The sequence below is a fragment of the Drosophila sulfurigaster genome, chromosome 2R (assembly GCF_023558435.1).
Source record: "Drosophila sulfurigaster albostrigata strain 15112-1811.04 chromosome 2R, ASM2355843v2, whole genome shotgun sequence".
Taxonomy (NCBI): domain Eukaryota; kingdom Metazoa; phylum Arthropoda; class Insecta; order Diptera; family Drosophilidae; genus Drosophila; species Drosophila sulfurigaster.
The window spans coordinates 33,203,525-33,222,596 of record NC_084882.1 but is presented as its reverse complement, the minus strand read 5'-3'; the positions used below and the strand labels follow the sequence as shown (position 1 = coordinate 33,222,596).

The following is a 19,072-nucleotide window of genomic DNA, read 5'->3' as shown; positions in this document are numbered from 1 at the left end:
AAATATCCTGATGACTCCCATTTGCTTGGCATGAATGAAGCTGCGATAAAACCATTTAGTTGGATAGCCATAGCAACTGATAAAAGCATAGAAGAGCGAAAAAGTTTCGTAGAATGGAGTATTACGTTGCACAGGAATGTATTTCACAAAATTCGGTGTGCAAAGTTGCGATGCGCGTCGAAAGAGAGGACGATTCAAGGCACTCTGTTGTATCCTGACAATGCCCCAATATTGTGTGGTGACACAATAAGCATAACTTGTATTCAGATTATTGCGATGCTGTTCAAGTGTGGAACTATTCACGATCACCAAACGTTGTTGCAATTCCTTCGGCAACAATCCTCGAGTAAAATACATCGCTTCCTCTGTCTCTGTTAACATAATTCGCACTGAACTCTTTAGCAAATCTTTAGCAGTATTAATTTGCGGTCCCAGCTGATTTGTGCTGATCGTTGACGACAAACTTCCACTGCGCATATTCCAGAGCACAAATGAACCAAACAATAGAGCCAAGTGTATAAACTTGTAGCCATGCATTAGCTGGCGAAAAGTGCGATCGTTGAGCGATTGCAAGTAGAAGGCAGCCAAGCCATAGATAAATCCTCTGCCGCCATCTCTTGCTATCAATTGCCAACCCAAAGGCATTAGGATAATCACAAGTAGTAGCAGAAATCCATTTTGCTTTATAGAATATCGCACAATGCGGCTGATGGGCATCTCTCGTTGATAGGGAACCATCAGACAGGTGCTAGTCAAAACATTCACTGGTATTCCATTTGCCTGCTCGGCATTCAGTGTCATCATTGTGAAGTCGTGTATGCCGATGTCGATCTCATTGTGAGCTGCTGCCAGGAATGTGGAAGCATGATAATTATGCTTATTCACCCATGGCGTGGGATGCAAACGTAGCTTTCCTTTGATGTGTGTCACATATGCACTGAATAGAGATCCAATTACGCCAGATAATTGCCCATCGGGTAGCTGAGAAGTTAGAAGGCGAAGAATTGTGTTTAAAATCTTTATTCAGTTATAGAAGTTATGTCAATTTTAAAAAATTTTATTTTGATCAGAAAAGGGTCTAAATATTAAAAGTGAACGGTGAAATTTGTTAAAATTTTGTTAAAAAGGGTATAAAATATAACAGAAATGAATACCTTAAAAGTACTAATTAATGTTTAAGTTTATAATTTCGTCGACTCACCACAAAGGACGCAATATATTCCTGAAAAACTGGCACATGAAATTCGTATCCTTGCACATTGCGCATATTAAGCTTTTGCCAATCATAATTAATACCAAATCCACTCACATTCAGCACCCTCAGCTGGGGAAATGGCGAATAAGTATAGAGCTCATTTATTACCACCCCATTGTCGTGATTAATCCACTGAAAGGTCAAGGCTGCATTGATAAAGTTGCGTTTCCAGCACCACTTGAAGAATTCTTTCAGCTGCTCTTCAGTCGGATGCTCTTTGCAGAGCTTTTTCTTGAAGAAGAGCACTCGAAGTTCATGTTTTCCATACAATAATGTTTCGATTAATTCCAGAAAAGGTTCAGTTTCAGGTGACATGTGGGCAATGCTCGCTAGTACCAAAGTATTTCCTGTCAAAGTGTTGAGCAAAGTCACATTCTTTTGACTGCCCCAAATGACGAGCGGCATCTGTAGATTCTCCATTAAAGTGCGCTCTAAAGAGAATTTCATATTATGCGGTTCTGCTGTTTTTATCAACTGTCTTTCGCTGGCAATCGTAACGAAATTTTGCAGTTTTTGTTTCTCATGCAAATTCTTTGTAAAGTTGTAAATAAATCCAATGTCGTAATATTCCCAATGAGCAGTGCCCAATTCGTGCAGCAGGCAAAGTGTTAATAAACTGAACAGTCTTGCAGCTAACATGCTGTTGTTTCGACTGAAACCCGCATAAAACTATAACAACTCATTAATAGTTGTTAGTTAGCCGAAAGTTCTGTAATTTGAAAGTCATCGAAATGAATTGGGCGACGCCTTAAATGACACAGAAAGTTGCTGCTAATTACGCTGATTAACATAATCGAATGTGAGGAATCTGTAGGGAAAGCGTGACTTCAATAATAATTAAAGTTTGTCTGGCGATTTTGAGATTTGAAATAGTACTGAAAATTTTGTTAGAAAATTTATAATAAAATTTCGAATTGTAGACCATTTTGTCGGGCATTGTTTGGAATAAAAATAATACTCAAATTTTGTAATAAGATTTTTGCAATGATTTCTTACATTTTTTTGAAAAGTTTTTTATTAAATTAAAGTATGGACTATAAAGATTTATAATCCTATCTCTTATGAAGATCGTATCCAATATAGTATGAACAAGTTTTCCAATTATAATGGAAATGTGTAATCTATAATAATATATAATACGATTTTTAGTATTATGCGCAATGAAAAATTATTAAATCATTCTGAAATTTTGTGATATAATATTTCTTATGAAGGTGATATTCCATAAAATTGGAAAAAAGTTTTCCAATAATACTAAAATATATGATCTTCAAAACGATTTTTAATAGTATTTGCTATAAAAACTCGTGTTTAATAAGAGTGATAAATAGTATTCAAATTATTCTGAAATTTTAGTGATTTGATTTCGTAGAATATTTTTGATAATAATCCTTACAAGAGGGAAAAAGTTTTTCCAATAATACCGAAATCATTTCTAATAATATTCGGTGTTATTTAACTAGAAACTAGAAAAATTTGTCCATTGATGAAAAAAGATTTTTTACCTTTTTTTATATTGAAATTTGCAAAGAAAATAAATTACGAGAATGATATCAAAGAATACTGCTAATTAGAACTGTCAGTTATAATTTAAGAAATATTCAAATTAAATGTAAAGCGATAAATAATCTTAATTGTTGGCTTGCAAATATAATTGGCACCACTGTGCTTTGTGGTGGTCACTAAGCCTCGGCGAAAGCGCTCGCACAATAGAAAAACTAATTTTCTGCTGATGATTTTAAATTAACTGAATGAATGACTGAGTGCACACACACAGCGTGATATATAGATGTAGATATAAAATGTATTTACTCCCACACTCGCCGCGCTATCTAAAATATTTCTAAATAGATGCCAAAAAGTCGGAAAGACGCAGCAGCAAAAGTTGTTTTTATTTTATTTTATATTTGCTGCTTATTTTTAATGAGTAGCTAAAACATTTAAGGATGTATTTCTGTGCACCTGTGCACCTGTAATTAGGCTTTGGGAAATTATGTGAGCTGCTGCCCATGGAAAGTTGTCCAATAAAACGCGAAAGCTGCGAGAAAAAAAATATATATTGTATATGAAAAGTATCATGAATTTCAATTGCTTTATCCTAAGCACCCAAAGAATACTCTCTTGTGTCCTGGCAGGTTATGAATTTTCATCAGAATCAGGGCCACGTGCGTTTTTATGTCCTTGTTGTGCTTGGAGCGCATTAAATTTTTATTGAGCCAACAGAAAGAGCAGAAAAAAAACGTGGAAGGAAAAAGAAAAGTGTCCTTGTAAAAGAATTATATACACACACTCGTTTCATATAAATATGAGAGTTTACTTCGCCCGAAGCTATAATATCTGCTCTCTCTTTCTCTTTCTTCTCTATATGTATTGATTTGATTTCGTTTCATTTCATTTTTGGGCGGTTTTTAATTAAAATCGACTTGATGTCGACGCAATTTGCTTGGCAACGCTGAAAACGCGCTCGTGTTTATACCCTATAAGCATGTGTTCAACTCAGTCAAATTAAGCAATAAATTCGCAGTGAGCAAATTGTGAGACAACCACATTGAGTGTGTGTGTGTGTGTGTGTGTGTCTCTCTGTGGTTGCTATTATTTAATTTTTATGCTTGAACGCATTTGACACCGTCATCCGAAACTTGACTTGAGATTTCGCAAAAGATTTTTCAACGAAAAACCAATGCCAGGGTTGGCTAAAAGTTGAGCGGAAAATAGAAGGAAAGGGATTTTTTATGAATTAAGTTAAATTTGATAAAGAATATTAATTTTATTGAATGACTACATTGAAGCATGGAATAAATATAAAAAGGCAGTTTAAAAGGGCAAAAATTTGATTGCTTATTAGGAATATTTTGGATGGTGTTATTAGGCATTTCTTTAGCTGATAATTTTATATATGATTAAATTATCAATGTGTGATAAATAGGTAGCGAAGATTCTAAGAATTCTGCTAAGAAGATTGCTTTGCTTTTTGGCTTACAATGTTATTTATATTTTCGAATGCATATTTCTCGAATTTATTTGCCAAACTTGATTTCAATATTGATCATATTATTGAGACTATTTCTTTAGATAATAATTCTATATTTATTTGTTTGATTGTATAAAGACCTTTCAACACTTTTTGCTCAAACTTAAAGTACTCTAACATCCAGCCCTGATTTTAAGATATTATCGATGCTGTTGCAAATTTGTTGGCATATGAAAATCAAAATGAGAAGAGCAATAAAAAAATGGAAACTCTGCATCAACCGCAAAACAGTTTCAATTGTTATGGCTGTTATTTGATTGTCGCAGCCGCAGCCGCAGTTGCTGATGTAATTTGATTTGTTTACCAATATTTTGTGCTGTATTTGCAAAACTAATTCTAATTCGCACATTTTTAATTTCATTCTTTTTTACAGTGCTGAGCAAGGGTCAGGGCGAGACCTGTCGCTATCGTTTTCTGGCCAAATGCGGTGGCTATTGCTGGATTGTGACTCAGGCAACGATTGTCTACGATAAGCTGAAGCCGCAGAGTGTTGTCTGCGTCAACTATGTCATTAGGTGAGTCGACTCGTTTACACTCTTAACTAACTCTTAACACCCTTACTACAGAGATCTACTTGTTTGGTAATGAGTCTTGAATTAGAGGAAGGAAACAATGCCAAATATTTGCTCATTACATGCGGGTTTTCTTTTGGGGGTGGTGGTTGCTCAGCATTTTTATCTTTTAATTAAATGCTGATGAAGACGGTAATTTGTTGCCGCAATTTATTTATTAATCAAGCGAATTTAATTTCCCGTTGAAAATATTTAAACAGCCGCCAACCCAACTCCAACGAGAAAATATTCTTCCCCCAATCCAAAAGCAATCCAACAACAGCTTCCGCAGTCGCTGTGCTTCAATGAACTGCAAAGAGAGTGAAGCGGAGAGAAGAGGCGTGTAAGAGGCGTGAGCCTTTCATAATGACGCACAGCAAAAAAATATATATAAAGTAAAAAAAAGAAACGAACTTCTCAAATAATTGTGTCAGCGGCAGGCCGCAGTCATCAGAATTGATTTGATTTGATTTGCTAATCTGTCTCTCCGTGCATTCGCCTGCTGTCTTTTCTTTCAAATATTGTCGCCCTACATTTGGCTGTCAATTGATTGAAAAGTCGCTTGACAACATTTGGCCACCAGCGCGTATACGTAATCACTCATACAATGCGTTGAGTCTGTTTTTTGAAAAGCTTTTCATATGCGTGTGTGTGTGTTGTCTCATGTGCACGTGTCCTTTATCTGCGTAAAATGCTGCCTTTTATGTTGTTGTCTTTATTTACATCCATGTATAATAAAATTAAATAATGTCACTCGACAAGTTTTGTGATGAACTCAACTGAGTTATGAGCTGTAATTCAGCGCAAAGTTATTTGATTCAATGAGTACAAAGTTAAGCAGCACTTTGCAAGTTTTACCTAATCAACAATCTATTCTCAATTTCATGAATCAATCAAATATTCAAGTTGTAGTTAACAATTTCTATTCTCAATTACCTTAATCAATCGCATTTCAAGTTGTAGTTGGATTCTCCCTTTTTTCCCCCTTCCCATTTTCTTTTATTTCAGCGCGGTAAGTAATCATTAAATAATTTTATTTGTATACTTACTTAAATTAAGCGTAAATGAGCAAATATTTGTGCATTGTTTTTCGTTTGTTTCCGGTTTGTTGTCGTGTTTCTCCATCACTCTTTTCCCCGTCGTTTGGAAAATTTGTTTTTAATTGCTGTTGCTGTGTTCAAGTTGATGTCATGCCGAGTGCTTGAAATATAATTTTATTGACAAATGATGACCACGTGCCTTCGTGGTTAGTTACAATTATTTGTTGTTGTCGGTCGATTTTCCGTTTTCTCTCTGATTCTGATTCAATCAAATATTTGTTTAATCAGCCTCAGTCTCGGTCTCGCATCATCATCAACAGCAAACAGAAATAGCATGAAAAATTCTCTTTGGCGTTTGCCAAAAAGTTTTCAATTTATTTGGCATTCGATTGGGTTAAGTGCTTGGGGTTAGGTTTTTCGCCTGCTGCTATTTGATTTTATTACTTTTTGTTGCTGCTGCTGAGCAGGTAAATAAGAGAACGACGTCAGGTTTATTTTCATTTTCTCGTCGCAGCAGCATGTAATGTGACATATTTGTAACTAAGTAAATGATTCGTTTAACTTTTAACCTTCTGCCTTCTTTCTGGCTAATGAGTTTGGCAGCGAGTCAAGGCCATCGATTTGCTTTTTCTTTGCGTATGCGTAATGCTCTCTTAACTATGTTTTTGTTATATTTTTGCCATGAATTTAATTATAAAACAACAGAGCTTGAGCATTTGCCTTAAAGCCGCAAATTATGCAACGGAAATAAGGAAAGGCTCGAGCACCGAAATTGTCAGGCTCGAGCTCGAGCTCGAGCTAATTAACATTGATTAGTTTAAGCGGAGGCTAGAAAATTTGCATATTTATAGCGCGCGTCTTGCATAATTTTTGGGCGTCTCAAAGTTGCCTTTAATTGCCATTGTTGTAGCTGTTGTTGTTGCTGTGCTGATTTATCGCATTTAGCACTGAGAACTGAGAACTTTGAGCGTAGGCCTAGTAAACTTTTTTTTAATGGAATTTACACGAGTTCTTAACACTTTTACCCAAAGTTTCCACCCTTAGAAAAAAGCAAGAAACATACAAAAAACAAGTCCTTACGCGTTGACAGCAGCAGGCGGCAATTTTGTGGCAACAGCGAGACTAAAAATTAAAACAATAAATTAAAGTAGGCACCAAAAAAAGCATTGTATACTTTTTTTCCCCTTGCGGTGGCAATAAAAACTTATTTTTATTGTCGCCTTGGCCATAAACTCTAAAGGAAATCCATTTAATTTAATTAAAGAGTTGCCTTCGGCTGCCTTTAAGATTTGCAATCAATTTCGTTAATTATGCAGAGGTTGTCGAAGACCGCAAAGTGGGCGAAGCTTGTGTACCACGTGGCGTATGATATACAAGTTCAATATAGAATTTAAATTGTGTTGGTCAGTGGAATTTTTTTTTTGTGTCCTTTTTTCTACCCGCTACCCTTAGGGTGGAAGGGTATTATAACTTACTTTGCTGTACTGTACTGTATTAATTTACTAAGTGTAATGTGGTATATATATTCAGTATTTTTATAGTATATTAATTTGGTATATCTTAAAATGATTTACACTTTAAACTATATTTTAAATCTACATTAGTATTTCTGCTCTGTTTTTTTACTTTAAAGTATATTTTGAATATATCAATATACCAATTATTGCCCTTGGTATATTTTCAGTATTTTTGTGGTATATTAATTCGGTATATTTTGAAATTAATACTGCTCTGTTTTTCACTCTAAAGTATATTTTGAGTGCAGTAATATATCAATATATTTTTGTGGTATATTAATTTGGTATATTTTGAAATCAATACTGCTTTGAATACTGCTGAAGTATATTTTGAATGTACTATATACCAAATATACCATTTGGTATATTTTCAATATTTTTGCTGCACTCTTTTACTTTTATTCAAAATGGCTAGCGGGTATCTCATAGTCGAGCACACTCGATTGCAGCTCTCTTGTTTCTTGTTATCCTTCATTGCACAAATGTTGGTTGTCGTCGTTGCCTTTGGCGCAACAACAAAGTAAAAATTTGGCCAGGGTTTTCTTGCTATTTGAATTTTTTATCGAAGGTTTTTTCTGTGTCACACCCACGACTTGGACTTCCTTCTGTTTCCTGCTTCCTGTCTGCCTTCTGCTTTCTGCCTCCTGCTGACTGTGTCCCTTTTACTATGGAGTGGGGGCTAATTTCGATTTCTTTCCAAGCGATAAGTTTGGTCAGTTGTTTAACGTGGAGCGAACGGACACAACAAAGCAAATTGAAAAAGTTGAGGTAGTTACGACCCATCAAAGTCCAACAACAAAGCACAGCATTGACCTTAATTGCCTGCGTTACATTCTCGAATCAAAATCGATTTTATAGAGAAGAGACAGGACAACGAAAACGGTTTTGTATTAACGCGCGTGTCTCTTTAATTTCCTTCGTTCAAATAATGTAACTGAGGGATCAGCGCAATAAGCCAAAATACGCGCCACGCAGACTTAAGATTTATGGCCAACACAATTACGATGCCAAAGGCAGCCGTCGTGCTGGGATTGAGCTTCTTTCGCCAATGGGATATCCTGTCGAATTGCATGCTATATGATTTGCCAACTAGCCGTAAAGGACCACAACAAAAACAACGCCAAAAAAAAAGAAGAATACGATAAAAATGCCCAGCGCCTAATAGGCTTATCTAGTCACGTACAGCGGCTCGTGTTCTTTTTCTTTATGCTCCTACCTCAAAAAAAGTAAAATATTTGTGTGCGAGGGTTGCTTATTAAGTAGTTCGACTCTCATTAGCAGCTTACGATTGAAGAGCTCTTTAAATGCTAAATTTATGAATGTTGTTTTTGTTTATCAAAAATTATCATTCAGTCATTATCGTTGCCAGCGATAAAATGTGTTTTAATCTAAATCGATAATCGTTGTTTTTCGTTGCTATCTGCAAATGATGAATTGTGATTTTGTTTAGCAGCTCTCGCTGGACACGTGGCGTATGCGTAATATGCGGAGATATGCAATTGAAATTGCCATTTAAACTGAATTATTAATATGGCTAAGTGAATAACTTATTTGGCCAAAAAAAGAGCTCGATCCCTAAGCAGGAAATGTTTGTGCGTTTCCGGTGTGCCGGACAAGCGAAAGCGTCTCTCTGACGTCAGCATAATTAACAGTGAATTTATATATTATATACTCTAACTCTTTGACAACATTTTGAGTTTCGACGCTGCCATTTTGCTTTATTTACTAAAGTCCTCGCTGGCGTATTTTACACACGTGTGAGCCGACGAATTAGAGCCAAACGAGTTGGACAGGCTTTCAGTCAACACCTCACCAAGCTCTTCCACTTTCCTCCCTCTATCTCTCTCTTTCCTCTCTTTTTCTCTCTCGGCTTTTCACTCAGCAGTTTCCTGGAGCGTTTCGTGCCTAAAAGTTTTGCTTTTGCTGTTGGAATTTCATTTGTGCCACGTGTATTTTGTGCCCTGCTCTTCATTTGTGGTTGTTTTTTGAGGGTAAACGCAATTTCTGTGCTGGCTGCGTGATTTTCGAAGCACGCGTGACTCACGACAATTAGTGAATGTTTAAATAAATTGAGTTGTTTAATATGATGAGCAATGCTTTGTTTTACTACTTAACATTTATTAGGAATTATAAAAATCTGCAACATAAATTTGAGCAGCTTTTTTTCCGCACTCTTCCAGCTCACTCACGACTCACGCTTTGTCCTCCGCCTCGAGGCTCGGTGGCATTCATAATGTAGCAGCCTTTTAGGCGACAATGTTGTTTGTGTGTGTTGTTGTGGGGTTCGAGTTTATATTTATGTGTATGTACTTAAATGTTTGCTTTATCAGCGACGCAGCTGATTCTATTTTGATGAACTTGTGACAGTCGTCGTCCTCGTTGGGCCAAAAAGCGACGACTGTCGACAGTCAACGGTGCGTATACGTAACGTATAACGCATAATGGGTGGGCGCGTAATTCGTTTAGCAGTCAAACGAAAATGACAAATTCATAGACGGCGTGTGCAACAAAAGCAGCAGAAGCCACAGCCGTTGCTCAGCTGGGGAACCTGAGCCAAATCAGCTTGTTTGCATTTTGATTAGATGTGAATAAGAACAACAACAGCAACAAACGGGCTGAATAACAAGTAAAATGCGGGCTAGCCAGGAAGTGATCGACGTGCCGAGTCCCTAGAGTAAAGAGAACTCTACTTAGAGAATCAATTTACTTGTAAATTATTATTGAATACAACTATTCCAAGAATAGAATACAAATTCTATTTAGCAAAGCAAAGAATGTTTAATTTGATTAATTTATTTAAATATAAATTGAAAAAAAGAAAGAATCTTCTATTTTACTTATACATATATATTTGAAATAACATTTCTTTAAATAGAAAATAACATAAAATTCAAAAAGAAAATATATTACATTTTATGGTGAAAAAATACTTGACTTTATTTATATTTATTAACTTCACGAAATCAAAGAATTTATTGAATCCATATAATTATATTAATATGTTTTAATATGGCATTTTTATTACACTTTTTTATTTGTCATCGTAGACAACTCAGTCATTAGTTTTTATAAAAGTTTATTGATTACTTTTTCTCTTGGTTATTATTATTAGTTTGTATAGTTATAACGAATACAATTCCTGTATTTTATTTTCTTATAAGGAATATTTATTAGATTTTATTTTATTAGATTTTTTTACATCTAGACAACTTAATGATTCTTTTTTTGGCAAATGTTTATTGGTTCCTTGAACTATCTTTCGATTTTTATAAATGTTTATGAACTCTTTGAACTATTCTCTTTTAATTGAGCAGATATAGAAAAAGGTTGCAAAGCTATCAAATAATGGCTTAATAATAAATAATACTAAAACGTTTGCCACATCTCAATCCCTTTTTAAACTTTAATGCATAACTGTCTTAATCATTAGGTAATAATCTACAACTGTTATTAGATATTCTATCCCACATCCAATTGAGTGCTGACAAGCTGTCGCCTGAATGTTTCCTTTTCTTATACCCGCTACCCATAGGGTAGAAGGGTATTATAACTTTGTACCGGCAGGAAATGTATGTAACAGGTAGAAGGAGGCATCTCCGACCCTATAAAGTATATATATTCTTGATCAGCGTCAACAGCCGAGACGATATAGCCATGTCCGTCTGTCCGTCTGTGTGTCTGTCCGTCTGTCCGTATGAACACCTAGATCTCAGAGACTATAAGAGATAGAGCAATAATTTTTTTCGACAGCATTTGTTATGTTTGCACGCAGATCAAGTTTGTTTCAAATTTTTGCCACGCCCACTTCCGCCCCGCAAATCAAAAATCGAATAACAAGCGTAAATTTAAAGCTAGAGCTGTGAATTTTGGTATATACTATAATTACTATAGTAGTTATGATTCCTGAAAATTTGGTTGAGATCAGATAAAGATGGTGGAAGTTATTAAAGAAATACTTTTGTATGGGCAAAACGCCTACTTACTAGGGCTCTTAGTTGCTTTGGCCGACAATCTGGTACATTGTGCCGTCTATGGTATATTTTGAATGGTGTGCTGTATCGATATACCAAACATACCATTTGGTATATTTTAGTATTTTTATTAGTATTTTCGGTATATTTTGAAAATAATACCGCAATTTTTGCCCTTATTAAAATGGGTAGCTATCTCACAGTCGAGCACACTCGACTGTAACTTTCTTACTTGTTTTTCCTCAAGGGGCGCAATTGAAATAGAGTTGAGCATAGGAATCCGTCAGATCTATGCTGTCATCCACCTGTATTTACAATCCATCCACCTGTCCCGCAGATAAAAGAATGTGATGTGATGTGTTTTTTATGAACGGAAATTGCATTTTGATTGGCTTGTTGCGGACGCTGATAGCGCAGCTTTTTCAGCTAGCGCTTAAAAAATATTTTGAATATGTTTTGTGTGTGTTTGTGCGAGTCATAAACTGCGGAATACGCGAAACATGAAAAACAGATTTTTATGTCTGCGTGTGTCATATAAAAAAAGAGAAAAGAATCCTTGGCAATTTATGCGTTTCACTTGTAATGCAAAACAAATATGTTTAAGCATTGTCATTTCGTTGTTTTCTATGCAACAAAAAATATGTTGTGTGGCATATTAAAAAGATGTGCACAAGGAAATTACAAAAGTCTCTCTTGAGACTTGAGAGTGCAAGTTCATAATTCGATGTTTTTTTTTTGGGATGTTGGCAAACTCTTTAAGCAGGCCTTAAAACTTTATGGAACGTAGCCGTGTGCCACGCCCCATGTTGGGCGGGGGCGGCATGGATATTAACATATCTGTGGTAAAATGCCAAGGCCTTCTGATACGCACAATAAAACCCGATAAATCCTCTGAAAATCACAACTCGACTTGAGGACTCTTTCACACGCACAGCGCACAGCAGAGAACGACACGCACATGCTGCTATATATACTAAAGTGTGTGTGTAGAGAGTGTGTGTGCGTGTGTGTTGGTGTGCGAGAGTGAGAGTGTATGGCAGCCAATGTCAAAATATCCTGGCGACGCATATTTGAATAAACGTCAATGTAATTGACACTTAAAAAAAGAGAGAAAGAAATGAGTAGGAGAAGTTACCTTAAAGTATTGACTGCATGAGACCCTTTAATATCTTTCTTTTTGAATAATTTGTAAAGATTTAATAAAGTATTTTTATTTTTTGTGTTGGAAATCTAAACTTAAACTAAAGTGCTATTATCATTTAAGAAAAGTCAGAATTATAAAAGTAATAAAAGATTTAAAAAGTATAGACTCTATGAGACCATGGACTTGTTTTTGAAGCTATCAAAAAAAGTAAATTGACTTAAAATTCAATCATATTATATTTCTAAAGAAAGGAAATAACAGAATATGTTAGTAGTAATCATTTTTAAGCATAATAATTAAGAGATACGATAAATTAGTTTGGTTAAAATATTGTTCATGTTTATAAATCTAGATTCTAATACGTCACATGTCTAATTTTGCTATCTTATGGTATTCAAAACCTAGGAATTCACTATGGTATAAGATAAATAGTCTTTATCAAGAACATATTCTTTATTTAATGTCGCTTCACTGCACTCGTTGCACTCATTTGAGCCAGTTTAATAGACCATTGCTCTTATTAAAGTGAATGGTCTGAGAACGAAGAGCTAAAAACTCTCTGTGTAATGTGGGAAAAAAGAAGGTAAAGCTAAAGCGTCGTCGTGGAAAAGGCCAACTCAAATTGTGGGCATTGAAGCGGCATACTCCATCCAATGCTTTTGGCCAGCATACAAAACGGAAGTCATTCCCTTGCCTCTGTCTGTGTGTGTGTGTGTGTGTTTGAGTGTGTCTACCTGGCAACTCACATTTTTTGGGGGACTCCACAGGCGGCCTTTTGCTGTCGCATTTTGTTGCGCAATTGTTGCCAGAAGAAGAAAGTTAGATCTGCTTGGTCTTTTTTTTTAAGTTGCTGTGCAAACAAGAAACGGCAAAGTAAAAAAAGAAACGTAGAAAATTATCAACATTTGTGCTTGGGCTCTGGGTGGTGGGGTGGCAACTCTGGCGTTTATGACTTTATCGCCTCAATTTCGTCGCAAGGGAAACGCACAACACAGAAATACTTTACAGCATATTTTTAGGCGCCTCACACACACACATACCTCTTGGAAATTTATGGCTATAAATATGCGCTTCACAATTTGGCCGCTTAATTTTTTGTTTGGTTCATTCCTTTGCTTGCTACCTTTTTCATTCGTTTGTTGTTGCAGGGTCAACAAACAAATCCATTACCAATTGCCATATTACACAAAGCAAATTAAGCCCTGCTTCTTGTGTATAGTGTTTCAATAAAACAACAAAAACAAGGCGAGAGAAGAGCAAGTAAAAACACGGAATCATATGTTTTATTGCTTTGCAAATATTGCGTCGCACATTTTTGGCGTTTTTCTGTATTACAACAGCGAACTCACGCACACAAACATGCACATATATACGCTACTATTTACTCTCCTTTGCTGCCCACTCTTCGCTTGCGCTCTCTCGTTCTTTCACTCTCTCTGTGTTGAGTGCGTGTGTAGGCAGTTTTGATGTCGTGCCGTGTCGTTGACTGCTGAAAGCGAAAGTTTTGCTCATTTGCCGCGCCACTTGCACAGCTTAAATGTTTGCTGGCGTCATCTCGCTCGCACGCTCTCCTAGACTCACTCTCGCTCTGGCTGCAGCGCATTACATAACAGAAACAGGCGTAAGGCGCAAAGACAGGCAGAGACAGGCGAAAGCGAAAGCTAAACGATACGAACACAAAAAAAAAATTTCGAGTTCAAGGTCTCGCATAGGCCGCATGCTCTGCTCTCACGGTCGCTCTCTCGCACTCTCTCTTTGGTATGGCTGCACTCTCTTTTTTTGAGCCTAGAAGTAGGCTGTGCATTGAGTGAAATGTGTAATGTGAAATGTTCGGCTCGCTGCCCGGGTCTCTGTTGGCGTACCGTGGGCCTGGGTAACACATTTTTGTTTGTATCTGCGCCCTTTGCTAGCGCCACAGAAAACAGCTGAGCTGAGCCCAAGCGACACCTGTGTGTGGGCCTCTGGCAGCTGTTGGCTGCCTCTCTGTATGTGTGTGAGTGTGAGAGAGAGAGTGTGAGATTGGGTATTGGGTATGTATTGGGTGTGGGTGGGCACGTGTACGCCTTACGCCTTACGCATTACAGTTATTCTGATGGCAGAGCGATTGCAGTTATCTTTTGCCTTTTTCTCTTCTTTTGCTTTTTTTCCTTCTTTTTCTTTTTTTTAGGGAGTTGCCCGGAAGTGAATCTTCTGCTTCTCTGTGTATATAGAAGGAACATTGTTTGTTTGCTTGTATATTTCTTTTATTTCATCTACAATTTGGCGCATTATCCCTTTTTGTGCGTTGTCAATGCCCTTGGTTATCTTATCGCCCACAAGCAGCTTCCACCAGCATCCATAGTTTTTCCCAGCCAGGCGGGTCTTTTGGCTAAAACTTTTCGGCGTAATTGCAAATTACGCAAGAAGACAGCAGCAGTTGGTAACAAATTCCTTTGCTTCTTGCTCATTCCTTGGCATAGAGTTATTAAACTGAAAATATGCGTGGCTCCAGAGCGACTGTGGCAGGAAGTGCGAGAGGAAGAGGAAGAAGTTATGCGACTCTATTTCTATTTCTCGAGTAGGTAAAAAGAAAAACAAAACACGCCAACCAGACATAAAAATAAAGCTATTGGCTGGCTCTATAAATGTTGACATAAGCGACAGCGACGTAAACACAGTTGAACTTCTCTAAAAAGAACGTCGAAGTGAATTTCATTTTGAGAAAGCTTTTAATTATTCATTTCATTTCATACTGATCTCTCTGTTGAGTTAATTTATGTGCGAAATATATGCACTTTTAATGTGGACACATCATGAGTTCGGATCTCAAAGTCATGAACATAGCAATAAACTATTTTGTCAGATTAACAAAAATATGTTTAATCGAATAAAGAAACGCGCCGTTCCATTTCGTATTTGGCAAGAAAACTGAAATTACTTATGACGCATTGATAGAACGAGTTAATATCAAAAATACTAGAAATATTATGAATAAAAAGTATATAAAATAAAAAAGAAATATATTTCGAATTGTCACTGTAACTTTCGATTTCAGTTTGGTAGCAAGGAGTTTAGGCTTCACATTTGGATTGTAAACAAGATACAAAACTTTACTAGCTTAGCTGGGGCTCAAGGTTTACAGTCTGTCAGTTAGTCAGTCACTCATTCAGTCAGTCTTTCAGTCTGTCATTATTCAGAGGCCTACGTGAGCTGGAGCAATGCCAAGGCCTTAGCTCGAGACTATTCAAGAGCAGTCAAAATGAAATAGAATTTGTCGCAGCAAATTTACAAAAAATGAATATGAAAAAATATAAACAAAAATTCCGTACGATTAAGCTATTTTTATTAATGATAATTTGGCACTTAGCATCGGGCGACAAAAATAGGAAGCGCGCAAAAAAAACAAAAAAACAAAACGAAAACAGAAACTACAAAACACAAAACATTGCCGGACAAACCACGAGCATAAAAAGGCATCTCGCATAAATCTTGAGATTCTTAATTTTTTTCGTCGGATTTTTTTCCTTTCCCTCTGGCTCAGTTTTTTCTGCTTAATTTCATTTGTGTTTTGCTTGTTTTTTGTTGGCTTGCAACATGTGACAACGTTTGGCCCACGCCATTTCCATTTCCATTGACATATATTTACTTTTAATAATTTCTTTTATAAGTTTCACAGCAGCAACAGCCAAAACTAAACACACCAACACTTGTCTCAATGGTCATCCAATTTTTTTTTCTTCGGTGCTTCTGTCTTTTGCTCAATTCAATAAAACTTGTTTACACAAAGCCGAAAAGCACAGAAAAATTAAACGGAATTCGTATGGGGTTTATGTCAAATTTATTGTGCATAGATACTCTGCAAGAAGTTTTAGAGAAGTGGGTGGTTAGGTTTGATTAGTTCCGTTTTAGTATTAAAATTTCAGAGCACAGTTTTAGAAAGTCTCGTTTTTAGAATGATACTTTTATGTATGGAATTTGATTTGTTTATTTATTTGTTTGCATTTCTAGAAACTCTATGTAGGATATCTACATTTTTAAATATGATATTTCTATATTATTTCTTTATTATTTTATTTCGTCAAACTCATAAGTTTCATTTTTAAAGTGATATTTTGCGTATGGTATTTTAGTCATTTATATATTTATTAAAAATTAATATAGAATTATCATATTAAAATATTTTTTACAATCAAATTTAGAAAATTTTAAGGAATTGCTCTTCAAAATGTAGAAAATCTTATAGGATTGGTAGGAATGAAATATTTTAAAACGAAATTTGGTAAAAAAAAAGGAATTGGTAGGAATAAAATTCTTTAAAATTTTCTAAGAATTTCTAGGTATGAAATTCTTTAAAATTGTTTTAAATTTGGAAGATAAATTCCTTAACAATATATCACTTCAAAATATGATATTTCAAAAAGTTTTTAATATAATGAAAAATGTTGTAATATGATGTTGCTATAAAAATTTTTAGATTAACAACTGTTTTGATTCCGCATTAAATTCATTTAATATTTTTCCTTAAGTCGTTTTACGTATTTTCAACATTGTAATTAAGGATTTAGTCCCAGGTATCCTAGCTTACTCAATTTACAGGGTATTCGGTGCTCACCTAGTGCCTGGCTTTTTAGTGTTTTGCTCTTAAAGTCACATGAATTTTTGTCAATGTGTATGCATATAGATTGATTTTATTGCCTCTGTAGTTGTAGTTGTAGTTGTTGATGATAGAGCCGCGTGCTAGAGTGAGATGGTGTGAGACAGATATAGAAAAGTGAAACTGTGGGAAAGAGTCAGTCGCGCGTGTCATGAAAATTTTCCAGTAAATGCCGAAAATACGAAATACGAAATAATAATAATAATAATAGCACGAAGTCACATGCATCCAAATCGTTGAGCACGTGGGCCACTTTTGTACTCTCCCTCTCTCTCTCTCTGTCTCTTTCTCTCTCTTGATCTGCCTCTGTTGCTGCCCCAACGGCTCCGTTGGGGAATTGTGGGGGCGTCACATCGTACAAATGACCGCAGCCGTTGCAGATGGATGCCAAGGGACACCGAATGTGATGTTCTTCGAGTTCTTTGAGTGACTTTTGAAGTGAGCATGTCTTGTCTTGTCTGTCAGTTTTTCTGTTTGTGCCCCAAATCAAATCGACTGACAATAAGTCGCTGCCACATATGTGTGCGTCATTTACAGGACATGCCAGGACATGTCGTCCACTAAGATTCCCAAGTTACAATTTATATATCTATTTCGTTGCCACTTTCCCTCTTCTCCCCTCTTTAGTTGACCTTGTTATCTTTTCAATTTGTGAGCGAATTTATTAATATTTTTCGGCTGGATTTGTATTTGTTTTTTTTCGCCAGCCTTGCGCATAAATCAAAATGCCTTTGGCATATTTTTCCCTTTTTATTTTATATTTTCCTCTTTTCTTCTATTCTCTGAGCTCTTCTAGCTTCACACGTGCGGGACACGCACTGTCAGCTGCGTTTATAGAGCTGCTATTAAAAGAACCAGCCAATTGTAGCCACGTTTTATGCTTTGCCCCTGAAGGGTTGCTCTTCCTCTTCCTCTTGCTCTCTAGCAGCTATTGTTAAATATTAAATAGAGCTTTTCCAGTTGTTTAAGAAAACTAATGTGATTACCAACAACAACAACAACGAACAAAGTAGCTTAAAGTAGGCTTAGTTAACTAAAATCAATACTTGGTCAATACTTTTGTGTTAAGCGCAAAGTTTTAATGTGATTTCGCGACTGAAAATAAATTCTGCTTTAATGCTAAATTTTGTATTAGTTTCAGAGTTATTTTAATTTTAAAAATAACGAAGTTCTACTGCAAATTTAATTTGAATAATAGTTTTATATACAATTTTGACATTTTGAATTTGAACATAACACAATTTTCTTATAAATTTACTTTGCATATTACATTTTTGTATTTTTCAAGTTTTTGTGATAGTTTGATAGTCATTTTGATTTGGAAAATCACAAAATTTTCTTGTAAATTTAATTTTTATATAAAGTTTTTGTATTTTCCAAGTTTTTTTTTATTGTTTGATAGTCTATATGATTTGGAAAGTATTAAAGTTTCGTGTAAGTTAAATTTCTATAATAGTTTAATAGTCTTTTATTGAATTTATTGAATTTATAAATAGTTCGATAGTAATTTTGTAATTTAATTTAAGTAATTTTAAAAACGATAAACCCTTTTAGTATATTTAATTTTGTATAAAGTTTGAGTTTTTCATTTTATTTGTTATACTTTTAACCAAACTTTTAAAAATAACAAAGCTTTCTTTAAAGATATATATTTTCAATTCTTGAGAAACAGAAAACAATCTATTCTTTAAGCGATTTAACATAAAGTAAAGAACAAACATTTAGAAAACCTTTGGTTTTTATTTTCTATGAAATGTTTACAAACTTTTAAGAATACAACAAAAAAATTTGTTAGTTTTTCATGTTTTTATTGAAGAATGAAAATAAATTAATTCCACAAGCATTTTAAAATTCACGTAAACAAGAATTCAAATAAAACATAAAGCTTTTCTTAAGGTATTTTTATCACTTATAAATCCATTTCTCAAGC

The 19,072-nt window shown here is 35.3% G+C and overlaps 1 protein-coding gene across 1 annotated transcript in view; it reads left to right on the top strand.

The window, feature by feature from the left end:
* Positions 1–19,072, top strand: part of LOC133838557 (protein similar) — an 84,545-nt gene that overhangs the window by 28,584 nt on the left and 36,889 nt on the right. Inside the window, 1 exon segment of the mRNA XM_062269704.1 lies at positions 4,660–4,801. Coding sequence (XP_062125688.1) covers positions 4,660–4,801 — 142 coding nt within the window.